This window comes from Balaenoptera physalus (assembly GCF_965194825.1).
Source record: "Balaenoptera physalus genome assembly, chromosome: 4".
Taxonomy (NCBI): Eukaryota; Metazoa; Chordata; class Mammalia; order Artiodactyla; family Balaenopteridae; genus Balaenoptera; species Balaenoptera physalus.
Window position 1 is genome coordinate 20961172 of NC_138891.1, and position 16855 is coordinate 20978026.

At 41.3% G+C, this 16855-nt stretch overlaps 1 protein-coding gene across 6 annotated transcripts in view; it reads left to right on the top strand.

Annotated features, from left to right (window-relative positions):
* Positions 1-4626: 4626 nt before the first annotated feature.
* The window catches only part of ARMC8 (armadillo repeat containing 8), a 105214-nt gene continuing 92985 nt past the window's right edge, over positions 4627-16855 (top strand). For 4 of the 6 annotated variants that reach the window (XM_082459793.1, XM_082459787.1, XM_082459792.1 and 1 more), the window contains exon 1: positions 4627-8244. Coding sequence is in view for 3 of the 6 variants with exons in the window: in XM_082459787.1 (XP_082315913.1) it covers positions 8200-8244 (45 nt within the window). In the remaining 3 variants the exon portion in view is untranslated. The remainder of the gene's footprint in view (positions 8245-16855) is intronic. The other 2 variants (XM_082459789.1, XM_082459790.1) reach the window with 2 other exon arrangements.

A 16855-nucleotide genomic window follows, 5' to 3' on the forward strand; every position in this document is an offset into this window, starting at 1 on the left:
TAAATAAATGGAAATCCGAAGGTGCAATGTCTGGTGAATATGGTGGATGAATCAGAGCTTCCCCAGCCAAGTTGTAACAGCTTTTGCCTGGTCATCAAAGAAACATGTGGTCTTGCGTTATCCTGATGGAAGATTGTGCATTTTCTGTTGACTAATTCTGGACGCTTTTCGTCGAGTGCTGCTTTCAGTTGGTCTAACTGGGAGCAGTACTTGTTGGAATTACTTGTTTGGTTTTCTGGAAGGAACTCATAATAGAGGACTCCCTTCCAATCCCACCATATGGACAACATCACCTTCTTTGGATGAAGACCAGCCTTTGGTGTGGTTGGTGGTGGTTCATTTCGCTTGCCCCATGATCTCTTCCATTCCACATTATTGTACAGTATCCACTTTTCATCGCCCACCACAATTTGTTTTAAAAACGGAACGTTTTCATTATGTTTCAGTAGAGAATCACATGTGGAAATACAGTCAAGAAGATTTTTTTCACTTAACTTATGTGGAACCCAAACATCAAAGTGATTAACATAACCAAGATGGTGCAAATGATTTTCAACGCATGATTTGGATATTTTGAGTATGTCGGCTATCTCCCATGTGGTATAACATTGATCATTCTCAATTAATGTCTCGATTTGATTGCTATCAACTTCAACTGGTCTATCCAACCATGGAGTATCGTCCAGCGAGAAATCACCAGCACGAAACTTTGCAAACCACTTTTGACACGTTCAATCAATCACAGCACCTTCTCCATACACTGCACAAAAAAATTTTTTTTTCGTTTTGGTTGTGTTTTTACCCTTCTTGAAATAATAAAGCATAATATGCTCTGAAAATGTTTCTTTTTTTCTTCCATCTTCAATATTAAAATGGTTACACAAAAATTCACCAATTTTGATATATTTTTTTAATGCACGCTGATATGACAGCTGTCACATACAGTCTAACAAAATTGTTTTGAATGAAGTTAAAGACAACTAAGTGCTACTAGAGCCATCTTATGGAAAAAACTGAAGGAATTTTTTGGCCAACCCAATACATTTCTTAGACTCCCTTGCTGGCTGAGGTCTGGATTGGGTTTTGCAGATGAGAAACACTTGTGTGAGGTTAGAAGGTAGAAGAAAAGTAAAAGCTGTTGCTTTTCTCTTCCGGCTCTGGAAATGGTGGTGGCAGCTCAGCACCCCAGGTTCATTCAGTGATGGTGAATTTCTCACTGTTCCTGATCTCAAGTGAAATATTCCCTCCCTGTTTGCCCTTTATTCCTTCCAATAATTTTGTAATCTTTTTGCTTAAAATACAAAAAATGGGTTCTTTTTTCCTGTATGTTGTACCAGCCAAGATGTCATTCAAGTAAAAGGCAACAAGCAAGATGTTTTCAACCATGAAAGTACTCCAGGGAGACAATACCCATGAGCCCCTCTTGAAAAAATATTACTTGACAATGAAATCCAGCCAAATAAGAGTTGAACAAACATAAATGACACAGGAAGGAAGAACTGTGTTTAAAAGATGATGACTGGGGGCTTCCCTGGTGGCGCAGTGGTTGAGAGTCTGCCTGCCAATGCAGGGGACACGGGTTCAAGCCCTGGTCTGGGAGGATCCCACATGCCGCGGAGCAACTGGGCCCGTGAGCCACAATTACTGAGCCTGCGCGTCTGGAGCCTGTGCTCCGCAACAAGAGAGGCCGCGATAGTGAGAGGCCCGCGCACCGCGATGAAGAGTGGCCCCCGCTTGCTGCAACTGGAGAAAGCCCTCGCACAGAAACGAAGACCCAACACAGCCATAAATAAATAAATAAAATTAAAAAAAAAAAAAAAGATGATGATTGGGACCTCCCTGTCTGTTCAGTGGTTAGGACTTCATCTTCCAATGCAGGGGGTGCCATTCGATCCCTGGTCAGGGAGCTAAGAGCCCACATGCCTTGCGGTGTGGCCTAAATAAATAAATAAAGTATCTTTTAAAAAATGGGGTGGGGTGGGCGCGGGGGAAAAAAGAGAAATTAAAAATGGTCTACATCAAAAAAAATCTTTAAAAAAAAAAGGATGATTTAAAACAGAACAGAGTGAGGGGATTGGAAATGCCATGGTGGGGGTAGGGTACTTAATGAATATAGGATTGTTCTGGAAGACCATGTTGATAGGGTGACATATTGAGCAGAAACCTTCATTAAATAAGGGAGTGAGCTGTGGAGATATCTGGGCAATGAGTTTTCAAGTCAGTTTATAAATAAAATGTTATACACATCAAGATAAAACATCCATCCCTGCTATCTGTATCTTATAATTGAACTAGGTGATTATGGCACCTACCACCACCTGATGGCAGCACATTCTACAGGAAAACTAAAGAGTGAGCAAGTCTGTGGTGGTAAAAGTAAAGAGCGGCAAACATCACAGAGAGATAAAAGAGTCCTGTGGAGTCTCTAGCCTCTGAATTTTAAACTTGTCAGACATTCCATTCGGACTTTCTGATTTCATCAGATTTTTTGTTAAAAAGCAATATCTCTTGTTTATAGGTTTGATGACGTCCAGAGTCCATTCCGGTATTGTAAATGGTGAAGATTGGATTTGCTTTGCCTAAATTGTTACCTTCACGTCTCCATTTTCAAACTCATCTGCCTAATGTGGTCATCTTTGCTTGGGGTGGGTGTGGAGTTGTCTTTTAGTACCCAGGTAATCCAGAAGATGGCAACCCATCTGAAGACCTGCTGATTTTATAGTGTCTCTTTTCCTATAAATAATCGGAGCTCTTGTCCTAGCGCTGATTTTGCAAGATCTGCCGGTGATTCCACAGCTAAGTGCAGAGAAGGGGGTGTCTTAATTGTTCCATTACACAAATGTTTTTGGACAAGCCAAGCTCTGTGTGGAGCAACGCACAGAGCTTTGCCTGGTCTGTTCCTGTTGAGACTTCAGGTCAGAGCTTGGGTGCCACCCCAAACAGAAAGACTTCCTATGACTTTAGTCCTGATGAGGTTCCCTCATAGATGTTCCCTTTGCCCCACACCTTTTCACGTATCATCCTACATTCTAATGACTTGTTCTCTTGTCTCTCTTCCCTTTTTTAAAAAAATTAATTAATTAATTTATTTATTTATGGCTGTGTTGGGTCTTCGTTGCTGCTCGCGGGCTTTCTCTAGTTGCAGCGAGTGCGGGCTACTCTTCGTTGCGGGGCGTGGGCTTCTCATTGTGGTGGCTTCTCTTGTTGCAGAGCACGGCTTCGAGGCACGCAGGCTTCAGTAGTTGCAGCACGTGGGCTCAGTAGTTGTGGCTCGCAGGCTCTAGAGCGCAGGCTCAGTAGTTGTGGTACACGGGTTTAGCAGCTCCGCAGCATGTGGGATCTTCCCGGACCAGGGCTTGAACCCGTGTCCCCTGCATTGGCAGGTGGATTCTTAACCACTGTGCCACCAGGGAAGTCTTCTCTTCCCTTTTTTGAAAGCTCTGTGATAACAGGGAATGTATCTCTCTTGCTAATTGTATTATACCACCACCCCCCAGCACCGTGCCTGGCACATAGTAGGTACCTAGTAAATATATTTTATTGAATGAATTAATTTCCAGGATCCTTGGTCCTCTTCTTCTTATTATTCTCTATATGAGTCCCTTTCTCATTATTAAAGAAGAACAATTGTTTAATACATAGTGACTCCGTTTTTTACACTTAAATTCTTCACTCTGTGTTTCCTAAGAACAAAGGTATTCTCTTTATAACAACAGTACAATTATCAAAATCGGTACATTAACAATGATACCTCATCTACAGAGTTTGTTCACATTTTGCCATCTTTCCCCTTGATGTCCTATATAGCAAGAGGGGAAATTTATTTTTCCAGGATTCAATCCTAGATCACAAGTTGTATTTAATAAGTGTCATGTCACATTATTTTCCTTTAATCTATAGCAACTCCTCAGCTTTTCTTTGTCTTTCAGGCCAGTTTTGAAGGATGTAGATGTGTTGTGTCTCTCAAGGTTTGTCTGATGTTCCCTCATGATTACACCCATGCATTTTTGGCAGGAATACCACAGAACTGATGTTGTGTCCTTTTCAGTGCATCATATCATGGTGTCTATTCATCCCATTAGTGGTGATATTAATTATAATCACTTGAATAAAGTGGTGTCTACCAAGTTTCTCTACTATCACTAGTAACTTGTGGGGAGGCTCCGTTTCTCATCATATTCCCACCAGTTAGTTTCAGCATCCATGGTTGATTCTTGCCTCACACAAGTATAACTCATATGGTTGTCCAGGGGTGGTTTTCAAATTCCATCATTTCTTCTATATTTGTAAGTTGGAATTCGACCACAGCAATTATTCAGTTATAAAAAGAGCATTTTCTTTTTTTTTTTTTTTTACCGTAGTTTCTAATAGAAGACTTTTTCAACATCTTACTAATTCTGCTTTATGCATATACACATTTTACACCCGCCAAGCACCCGAATTACGGATGCATTATTTCCCATTGCAAAGCCCTTGCAGATTTTCCTTAATTGGTTGGTTGCTTAAGTGAGTGCTCAGTAATCCCACGTGGGAGAGTCCTATCAGGTCGCAGAGGATTATGTACGAGAGAGCAAATTATTGAACCTCTCAGAGTCTCACATTTTTGTCTGCTTGAAGGCAGGAACCATGTCTTTTTTTTTTTTTTTTTTTTTTTTTTTTTTAATTTTATTTATTTATTTATTTATTTTTGGCTGTGTTGGGTCTTCGGTTCGTGCGAGGGCTTTCTCTAGTTACGGCAAGTGGGGGCCACTCTTCATCGCGGTGCGGGGACCGCTCTTCATCGCGGTGCGCGGGCCTTTCACTATCGCGGCCCCTCCCGTTGCGGGGCACAGGCTCCAGACGCGCAGGCTCAGTAGTTGTGGCTCACGGGCCCAGCTGCTCCGTGGCATGTGGGATCTTCCCAGACCAGGGCTCGAACCCGTGTCCCCTGCATTAGCAGGCAGATTCTCAACCACTGCGCCACCAGGGAAGCCCAGGAACCATGTCTTTATTCCACTTTGAATCCCTAGTACAATGTGTGCACCAGTAAACCCACAGTTAGTGTCTGTTGAACTGAACTATTTCTCCTCTGCACCAGTGTTAGTCCGTTTTTTCCTTTTTAATTTATTTAAAGAATCTCTTCTGTTTTCAAATCTTTTAAAGGGTCTTCTAAATTCCTTTTGGGATCACTCAGTTTTTGTTTTGAAACTTTCTACATTTTAAGCTTTCCTTTTTTTTTTTTTTTTTTTTTTTTTTGCATAGGTATGTTTCTACTTTCAAAAATATGGCTTTATTTCTCTACCCTGGCAGTTCCATTTAGATATTTATAAATACTTTTCAGATTTCTTTCTTGCTACTTACTTTCGATTGTGTATTTCTACTTTTTCTTTATTAAACTCACACTTTGTTGTCATTATTTTTTCAGAAATTAATACCGCTCTGAGATAGGGGAGGATGGGGAGAAATTTCCTTCCTGTTTTCAGGGGAGTCCGTGCGGCTGGTCCCGCTCTCCACCACTGCGCCAAAGTTTTGTTGTTGCTGTTACGTGGAGGCTGAATCAATTTTTTTTATTACCCTCATTTTCTACTCATTATTTAGGTTTGAAGGATGTACCTAAGATTATTTAGTAGCAAAATTTGAACTAGAAGTGGGATTCCTGATCCCAAGCTTAGAACTTTGCTAATCAATGCTTCTTTCCTGTAAAATGGCTATGTCAGTTTTCTGGAAATAAAACGGAAAAGCCTGGATGCTTTGAGTCATGTTCTCTAGCCCCTCCTCACTCTGATTTCAGCCACAGCTGTAATGATGGTTCTGCTGCAAGTTCAGATGCATGCTGCCTGTATCCTACCCCAAAAGAGAGCCTGCAGATTCTGCTTTTCTGCATCAGGTTAAGGAAGCCCTCTCTGTTCTGTGCACAGGTACAATCCAGGAGGGTAGGGAATTAAAAGCTGCGGGGAAACCCTCAACTAATATAGGATGGGAGTGGTGGGTTAATACTCCAACCTCAAGATGGATATCTAGGGGGTGGGGCATGCTGTATGTTTTTCATGGGCCCTTAGGGAATAAGCAGTGACTTCAACAATGGACCCTTATATTGACTTTTTCTTCTTTCTTTTCTCACTCTGGCTGATCCATCAATTCTGTTCCATGGAAACACTTTCCAAATAAACTACTTGCACCCAAATCATTGTCCCAGGATCTGCCTTTGGGGGTGCCCAAACTAAGTCAAAAATTCATTCAACAAACATTTACTAAGTGAGTAGTCTATGCTAGGCAGTGAGATAAAAGAACTGGAAGATAAAATTCCTAGTGCCTGCTCTGAAGTGTATAATGGGGAGACAGACAAGTAAAATATTACCCCAAAAGTTAGAGTCTATTGTTGGAGATGCTATGTTAGAGGCAAGAACAGAATGATGCGTGACGACATGAGGGAGGGGTCACCTAAGCTATACTTAGGGGAGGGGCACCTGGAGGATGTATTGCATGAGCTAATTAATGAAATGTGGATCAAATACAGCTGCAACAACTCTATATCATACAAATGTCAACTGAAAATTTAGTTGATACCTCTGTACACTCTGTATAAGGGTTATGCTCTGCTTTGTTGTGGTATGCAGTACATGACATGATTCTAGGTGATACACGGATGGACATTTGAACATTTTTGTAGTTGTTATGTTAATGTGTACTAGAACAAAAATTAGGAGCACAACACACTTGATTTTACAGAGTATTATGATTTAGGATGAGGCTAAAATTACTTAATCAGTTGAAATTGGCTTTAAAGAAAAAATATTGAATAATAATACCTGGGTGCAGATTGGCAAAGATTGTGTGGGTGGTATGCAGAGTACCGAAGTTTGGGAAATAGTGCTGCAGCAGGAAGAAAATCTACAATGAAATCACTGCTTTCCAGAAAGTCAACAGTTTGTTAGGGGACACAGGCCGGTAAGCGAGATTAGTACCACAATAAATTCAGAAACCAAGTACAGGGGGAAGATAGGAAAGCAGTGACGAGCAAAGTGAAGGAGAGGCTAGCTACAACATCAGTTGGAAGACAATTGCTCTAGTCCAGGGGAGAGGTAATAACAACCTGCATTAGGGAGTGGCTATAGCAATGACAGAAAGACAAGTAATGTAACAGGTTCATTGCACTCATCCTGTGAAAGCCTTGCTGGTTGTGAGCAGCATGAAGTTGAAACCTGTTCAGCCAAGTCCAGGGCAGTTTTGTTCATATACACCCAAACACACAAATGGAGTGGGAGAGCTGAATTCATCAATCAGAAAATAGAATTAGAAGCATATTTTTATTTGGCCTCAATTATCAGAGGGTTTTAGGGTGAATTATTCAGATATTTGACCCCATATTTTTCTGCTTGACTCAGAGGCTGCAGAAATGCTAACACATATATAACGTTTTCTACGTTCCACGTATGTTCTAAGAGCTTTATATTTTCCATCTTCATAGCCCCTTATTTTACACAAGAGGAAACTGAAGCATAGGCGTTTAAGTAACTTGCCGAGGTAATGCAGCTCCGTAAAGTAGCAAGGATTAAACTCAGGCGTTCTGGCTCTGGAGTATCTATTCTTAACACTACACTAGAATAAGAGGGTCGGGCAGATAATGCTGAAACAGGTCACACTTCAACGTTGGATCGTGAAACACTCTTACTGGTGGCAGGAGATCTGGTTCTGAGATCACAGTTTCTCCATCTGTAAAATGAAGATAATAACGACACTAGGAGTTTGGTGCAAAGAAGGAGTGAGATAATGAATGTGAAAGTGAACTTCAAATTATGTATTTGGCTCTACACACCAGTTCGTCGGAATGAGTACGCGAGCTCAAGAAATTGCAATAAATCAATCTGTGACGCTTGTAGCAAGACTCCGCCCCTGAGGCTCCGCCCACCGCGAGCCGCAGGTGGGGCCGGCCGATCTTCTTTGCGCATGCGGAAACTGCTGCGCGCTCCCACCTCTCACCCAGGCTGAGAGTAGCTGCCGTTTCTGAGAGGACGATTCGTAAGGAGGCCCCTGGTGCGGTTTCCCTTTGCTGTTCCCTCTGCGGGCCCTGGCCGTACTTCAGCGGTGTCTAGAGCGTGGTCCGTTCTCGTCTACCTGCCTGCCTTTCTGCAGAGGTAACTGTGGTTGGCCCAGTAGTCGGCTGTCGAAAGTGCCGGCCCCGGCGCCGGCGCCGGCTGCAGCCGGGTGGGAAGGCTCAAGATGGCGTGCCTGTTGGAGACCCCAATCCGCATGAGCGTCCTTTCGGTGAGTGACCGGCCGCAGCCGCTCGCCTGCCCGCCCGCCCGAGAGCTCGGTCCCAGCCCGCAACATTCACCACCAACGCGGCGTGCCTCCTGGGCACCACTCCTTGGGGTGGCCTCCGGCTCAGCTTTAAGCAGGGGAGTTGAGAGAGGGTGGGCGGGCGGGAGAGACGGGACCCGGCCGAGCCCGAGACGTCTCCAACTCCGGGAGCGCTCACCGGTGCAGGTTCTCAGGACAGCGTCGGGCGGGCCGGGTGGTTGGACACACGGGCAGCTGGCCGGGAGGCGCGGCTTGGGCTTTGCCAGGCGTTTCACCGAGCCGCCTTCTTACCGATGCCGCTTTCCCGGGGCCGAGCGCTTTGCCGTGTGAGGCATCGGGCTTGCCGCTGGCCTGGGGGTGAGCGCCCACTCAGCCCTCCGTGGCTGTGGCAAAAAGAGATGGAGGCTTCTTGGCCCCCACTGTCTCGGGGCTGCCAGGCCAGGTCTGTGTGGCTTCTATCGCGTCCCAGCACCCGGTCACAGGCTAGAGCTGCTTGCTTCTTGGCAACGGGAATTTCATATCAGCTGCAACGTCTCCTAGTGTATGTGGTTATTTAAGCCCCTTTTCTCCGCTCTGCTGCGGAGGTCGCAGCCCTGAGTCTAAAGGAACCTGTGACTGGCCTTCCTTTTTCCTTCACGGGGAGTCAAACGTTGAAAAAAGAGATCAGATTTTCCTACTATTGAAAGAAGGGAATGTATTGACATGCCAGGAAGTAATACCTAGTTTGTTCGCTTAAATTTAAAAATGAAACCAAAGCTTTCACCTTTCGCTGTGTTGCTCTTGAGAGAACCAAGGACCGGGGTGAAAGTTACTAGGAGATGACTTAGAAGGGTGTTGCAACAAATGAGAGCTGTCCAGCTCTGAGAATGGTCAGTTTACCAGTGGTCCATTTGCTGTTGTTGGAAACAAGCAGGCAAAGACTGGTTGACCATCTTTTAGACTTATCGTGGAAGTCAGTCTGATACTGAGAGGATGGTTGGATTATAGATGCCTTGTCAGGTTCCTTGAGTCTGTGGCTCCAACGGTTTTCTCTTCCCTGACTTCTCCCACAAACACACTCACGTATCTGGAAGCACTTAGGACATTTGCTGCAGGTCACGATTAGAGCATTGTGGCATATTCCACCTTGATTTATTTGGGTGGGGTGGGGTGGGAGCTGTACACAAATTTGTCCTCTGATCCATTTCAGTAGTCCCTTTTCTTATTTTTAAACTGTAGCTGGGGAAATACTGCTCACCTAAGCATTGACTTAGCTTGTTACTCCACCTCTGACTGACACCTAGGAACATTTTGTGGGAGAGCAGGCCAATGACTTTCCCTCATGAGCTTTTTGTTGTTTTTTTTTTAAGTATGCATCTTGACTGTTCTCAATTCCCTTTAATTATCTAGCTTATCCTTCATTTCACTTGAAGCTTCTTTAGTTTTTGTACGTTGTCAACCCATGTAGTATACAACTGAAATTTTTTGGGTTTTTTTTTTCACTCCCTCAGTAAATAATATTTCCTATTTTACTTTATTCAGAAACTTCTTGAAGAGTATTCCCTACTTCTAGTGGGCATTTGCTTTAGCCCTAGTCTCATTGGGGGCTCTTTTTTTTCTTTTTTAAGGTTTTCACAGTCCCAAAGTCTGGTCTTTCAGTTCTTCAGTTCTGGAGCCTTGGGAAATCAGACCTTTGGATAAATGATTTAAACTGTCTAAACTCACTGATTATAATAATTTCAAGTGAAGCCTGTACCTTTCAAAGTTCTCCCTAGGGCACCACTTTTTGAAATACAAAGTGCAAGTGGAACAGGAATTAATCATCAGAAATTATCTTGAAAATAATTGGTTCCTTTAATAGGCTACTATTTTGCACCAGTTGTGTACAGCACCCAGTGCACAGTTGAGCTCAGCTATGCCTTCAGGAAGCTCACCGTCTGAATGACTCCATAACCTGAGAAACATAATTCACACCGGGGGCAGATCAAATGGTTTTAAAGAATTTCCGTTCAAGGCCCTTTATACCTTCTCCTCTCTGAGAGATCTTATGCATTTTTATAACCTTAACTATAGTCAGCTTACACATCTACATTGTCAGCCTTGATTGTTCTCCATCTAGTCTCACGTCTTCAGTTGTGTGGATGTTACCCATCACTTTCCAACAAAGCACGTTCCTTCTCCTAAGAGAACTTAGTCCTGACTTCCCATTTCTGTTAATGGTATTATCTTTCATGGATCACCCACTGTTAAAGCACTTGAATCATCATTGACTCTTCCCCCTTTCAGGCCCCTATAGCTAATCAGTCCTTAAGTTCTGTTGCCTCTTCATTCTCAGTGTTTCTCACATCTGTCTTTTCCCATGACCACCCTCTCATTCCAGAACTTATCATTTTGTGCCTGCATTACCACAGTTCCTTGCAGTTATTTTTACTGCCTCTAGTGTCTTATCCTCTTAGTTGAATTCAGTTCTCTGCATTTATTTCCCTATACAGCACGTCGGATGCACCGGTTCCCTGTTTCAATTCTTCAGTGGGTTCCTGTTGCTGAAAGGCTGATGTTCATATTCAGCTTTGGATATAAGATTCTTTATCCTCTGCATGAACCTCCTATCCCATATAAACTGGCTTTCTCAAGTTGAAGTGATCTTGGGTTCTTACAAACGCCAGTAACTCTTGTTGTCTGCCTGCTCATTGCACATATGAATTATAGCTTTGTATAGGTTTATTCATGTAACAGATTTTGAGCTTCTGTCATTTGCCAGGCATGGCATTGGGTTTGGGAATACAGTGGTGAGCTACCTAGACTGTCTGTTCCTTCTTGGAGATTAGCCTGATGGGGAAAATAGACATCAAAATGTCACACAGTTTTTTGTGAATGGTGATTAGTGTTATGAATGAAAAATATAGGGTGCTGTACAAGCATGTAATAGGGGAACGTGTTCTAATATGGAGAGCAATGAGAGCTAAGGAAGGTTTCCCTAAAGAAGTGACAATGAGCTAAGAGTTCAAGGACAAGTAAGAACTATCTAGAAAAACAGAAGAGCATTCCAGGCAAAGGGAACTGCTTTTGCAGTGGCCCTGAGGCTGTTAATAATTATTCTGTTTTATCTTCTTAGAGAGTAAATTAATTCAGAGGTAAGTGCTTGACCTTTTCTTCTTCTTAACCCAACTACTCTTTATAGCACTATGTCTTTCATATATTAGATTCTCAGTAAATATTTGATTGAACTATTTATTTGGAGGACTTGGACAAAATCTCCAGGTGTCTTTCTAAGCTACACCATGATCACCCCTATCCCTCTTTGATTTGCATTTAGCGTTACAACATAACTGTTTTCAACAAATTTATAAATTTTTCCATGTTTCCCAAACTTTTGGGTGATTTTACATTGATTGCATTTTTTTTAACTTTCTATTTTGAGATAATTACAGATTCACAAGAAGTTGCAAAGATAGTACAGAGAGATCCCTGTGTATACTGTACCCAGTTCCCCCGTTTGGTGTCATTTTATATAACTATAGTACAATATCAAAACCACAAAACTGATATTGGTATAAATATGTATACAGTTCTGTAATGCCATAGTCGAGATCTCCCTCATGCTACTTCTTTGTAGTCACACCTACCTGCTGCCCCACACCCACTGTCTCTAACCCCTTGTGACAACTAATCTCTTCTCCATCTCCATGATTTTGTTATTTTCTATAATGTTACATAAATGGAGTCATACAGCGTGTGACCTTTTGAGATTGGCTTTTGTCACTCAGTGTAATGCCCTGGAGATCCATTCAAGCTGTTGAGTGTATCAGTAGTTTCTTCCTTTTTACTGGTGAGTAGTATCCTGTGGTATGGATATATAATACGGATGTTTGAAAGATAGTTTGCTTAACTGGTCACCTGTTAGAAATTTTGGGCATTTCCAGTTTTTGGCTGTTATAACCTGCTATGAACAAACATGTACAGGCTTTTGTGTAGACATAACTTTTTGTATCTCTGAGATAAATGCCCAGTAGTGCAATTGCTAGGTTGTATGGTAAATGTATGTTTAATTCTTAAAGAAACTGACAAACTTTTCCAAAGTGGCTGTACCATTTTACATTCCCACCAGTAATGTTTGAGAGATCCAGTTTCTTTGCATGCTCACCAGCAATTTGGTATGTCATTATTTTTTATTTTAGCTGTTCTAATAGATATATAGTGATATCTCATCATGGTCTCAATTTACATTTCTGAAATGATTAGTAATGTCAAAAATATTTTCATTACTTACTTGCCATCCATATTTTATTGAAATATGAATAAAATATTTTAGTGAAATATGAATAAAATATTATAGTGAAATATGTTTTCATGTCCTTTTGCCCACTTTCTAATTGGACTGTTTGTTTTTTTACTGTAGAGTTTTGAAAGCTCTTTATATATTCTAGATGTGAGTCCTTGGTCAGATGGGTGCTTTGCAAGTATTTTCTCCCAGTCTGTAGCTTATCTTTTCATCCCCTTAAACATAGGTTAAAAAATGAACTTTGATCTTAATTTCACACCTTGTACAAAAATTAATTCAAAATGGATCGTAGATTTAATTGTAAAATATAAAACTTTTAGAATAAACAAAATTTGCAGAACCTTGGGCTTGGTAAAGAATTCTTAGACATAACACCAAAAGTATGACCTATTTTTTAAAAAATTGGTAACAGACTTAAGATGAAAATTTATGCTTTTTGAAAGACCCTGTTAAGAGGATGATTACACTATACTTTGGTCAGTTAGTAGTGATTCGAGAGAGACAAGATAATAAGATGCCTTTGAATCATACTGTAGGCTGGCACGGACAGCTAAGGCCTTCATTACGTTTATTTCCCAGTGCCATTATGCCTATTTGATGAGCAGTTATTTGAACTGTATAGGGTATTCCAAGTCTGGATATTCCTTGATTTTGTTCTGTTCTTGATGATTATAAGCATTTGTTGGTCTTCAGGTGCATAGTGATTTGCTCTCTTACGTGGACAACTGACAAGAGTTAAAAAATTTTTTTCTGTGAGGTTAAGCTCAACTATCCTATAAGTATGAATTTGCCCTCTCTTGGTTTTCAGTAGTAAATGCAAAGTAAAATCTTGTATGCACGTTTTAAAGTTTCCCTTTTGTTTTCTCTACAAAACACCAGTAAGCACAGGGTATGTCAGGAGGTGGTCCTAAAAGAAAATCAGTATGAACTTCCTAATCTTTAATGGCAATGTGTGAAGAATGGGAGATGCTCATCGTATGTTTCTGGACATCTTCTATCTTTTTAAGGAAAGATTGCCACCTGAATTCAGACAACGAATGCTCAGGAAGTCTTTTAAGCTTTACCAAGAGTTAGGTAAGGTCTTCAGTTTCATTTGGATATCTATATCTAACCTTCTTATCTCCTCCCATTCTCATCAAGAATTTTAAAATAGTACCAGGAGCCAGGAATTTCAGTTACTCTGACTTGTATCTTTTTGATTTCTGATTTGGCAACTGTTTTGCAGTGTCATATGTTATGTTGGCTTCTAGGTAAAGATATGGATTTATTGGCAAAGGAAGATTTCTGTTATCTTCTGGAAACTGGAGAGCAGCTACCTTCACTGAGCTGTAGTGCTATGATCCTTAGGACTGTTTAGCTAGGAATGAAAAGTATTCCAAATAAGAGCTGTTTTGCAGAAACAGCCCCCACTTGTCACTTTGGTAGAAGAAAACTGTTTTGATCTCATTTCATAAACTCAGAAGAATAAAGAGTTAGCTACATTCTCTGGCATATTCATAAAATAGTTATTGGGGGAAGGGGAATGATGAGACAGTGTTATGCTTTCTGTTAAAAATGAAAAGTTATGGTCCAGTGGGAAGAGTTTCCAGCCTATAGAATCTATTAATATTTGGAGATCTTTATCACCTGCAAAATGATTAGAGAACACATGATTCTTTTGTTTCTGGAGTGTTTTAAGAATTTATTAGGCTTTCAAGAAGTTGTAAGACGTGACTGATTGGATAAGGGGAATGAGGAAAAGGAAAGAGTCAAAATCATGATCAGGCATGATTGACAAGATTTTTAGTTTTATATCTAGGTGGTATCCTCTACTGAGATGGTGAGGATTAGGAGCTGAACATGTTAGAGGAGTAAGGAGGAAAAATGAGTTTCGTTTTGGACATGCTGAATTTGAAGTGTTTTCTGGGAATTCATTTAGAGGTGTCCAGTAGGCAGCTGGATATTCTGGAATGTTTTCCACACCACCAAGCAGTTCTCTAGTTCTCTGTGGATACTATCTGGGTGTCCTACAATTTAACTCAATTCTGACACTATTTAATTGGAGATAGTATCAGATTCCACAGGTTAAGTCCTGCAAGACTGCCCCCACTTCAGACAGCAGTTGCAAGTCCAGGTTGTTCTCCTGTCCTCTGACTGACCAGTTATAAATCAGGGGTTCCCACTGCTCCCTCCTCAAATTCAGTCATTTGTCAGAATGGTTCACAAAGCTCAGCAAAACATTTACTTATGTTTACCAGTTTATTATAAAAGATAGAGATGAACAGCCAGGTGAAGAGGTACATAGGGCAAGATCCAGAAAGGCCCCAAGTGCAGGAACTTCTGTCCATGTGGAACTGGGGTGCACCACCCTCCTGGCAGGTGGATCCATTCACTTACCTGGAAACTTAATCACGTTTTATTCAGGAGTTTTTATAGAACGTTAGTCTCCAGCCTCCCACTCTTCCACTTCCCAGAGATTGGTGGATGGGACTGAAAGTTCCAGCCTTCTAATCACTTGGTCTTTTGGGTAACCAGTCCCATCTTGAGGCTATCTAGGGGCCCCAGCCCAATCGTTCATTAGCAAAACTCTTGAAAGATGTTCCTTATGAATAAGTAAAGACATTCATATCACCCAGGAATTTCAAGGGTTTCAGGACCTCTGTGCCAGGAACTGGGAGAAAGACCAAATATACTTATTAAACCACAGATATAGAGGTCTAGTGCTTAAACCTGGGGAGATGATTATTATTGGGAGTCATCAGCACATTGACCGAGTTCTTAACCTTTTAAGGGTAAGAGGCTCAACACCATCTTCCCCAGAAAAACATGCATCTGCCTAAAGAATCACATAATTTCAAGGGGCTCATAGATTCCCTGAAACCCACACATAAATCTTGAGTTAACAGTTCCTATTCTTTATTCATTCCAAAGTCAGTCACAAAAACATAGAGCAGAATTTAAAACTCATTTTAAATCATTTTGGAATGGTAAAAATTGTAACAACAAGGTTTTAAAACTCACGTAAGGTATCATGTGGGGGATTTGGCTCTGAAGAACTGTAATCTTTTGCCCAGATTATGCCAGTGATCTTCCCCAAGGTGTACTGTATATACAGGAAGGGCTTTGTGTAGCAGATGGTATAGCAGGCCTGGGAGGCAGAGCTAGATGAGAGATCTAAGCCAGGACAAAGTAAGGCACTTGTGGATCTAGGCATAGGCAAAGTGGAATAGACAGAAATTACAAGTGGCCCGTGATACTGGCATAATAGTCACAGGCCACAATGTAGATGATGGGTCAGGCAGATCCTGAGTGGTACTATGGTCGGAAAGCTAATGCACCAATTAATTGCTGGAAGTGATGGGCTGAGTATGAGTCAAGCACCATGGATAGCTCCGAGGCAAGGGTGTTTACTGCCTCTAAGAATCTGAAGCAAATAAAGACTTTTTTTTAAAAAAAAAAAAAAATCAGAAGGCAGCTAGCCTGTCTGGACTGTACCACCTCTGAGGTATACCATGAAAGATGGTACCCTGGATTTCAAAGTCATTACATGATTGCAGTCTTGAAGAATAATTTAAACTATTCTTATAGTCAAGGACAACATCACACCCCTGTCTGAATAGCCTCACTCTGTTATGTCAGGATTGAGAGGTAGGCATTTGAATGCATCCTAGCGGATTTCCTGGGCTATCTTATCATTTTGGAAGGCATCTAAATGAACCTTTGCCAACCCAGAGAATATCTCAGTCTTTATAAAGCTCCTCACAATCCTTGTCACTCTAATGTCCCATAGAAGGTTCTTGCTCCCTTGGACTTCCAGATTCTGTTATTTTGCACCATAAATCCTTACATGGGCAACTTACTCTGTCCAGAGGGATCCCTTCTTGGTCCTCAGTCTTCAGACATTCTTATCTACATTGAAGAGTAAATGAATAGAATTTAATAGTGAGAAAGAACCTTACAAATCATCTAGACCCAAATAGCTCTTTGTGATTTGTACCATACTTTAAAAGGATAAACATTGCAGTACCTGATTAGAAAGAAGCATGAATGCTAAATTGCTTCCAGTTCTTGAGACCACCTAAGCATCTTTATAGCATGTTGATACGATATACAAGGGCTATAATAATATTTTATTACACTAAAAACTCACTACTGAAAAAGTAGAGGCTACTCTTCATATTCCTTTTAATCTAACTGTGCTCTGGTTTTCCTGTTATGAAAAGAAAAATCCCCCTTTGTGTAAGTAATATTATGGAATCTTTGCCTGAAAGAAGCCTGCAGATAATCTTTAGTTTGTCCTTGTCTGTTTTTTATTGATGAAAACTGAGAACCAGA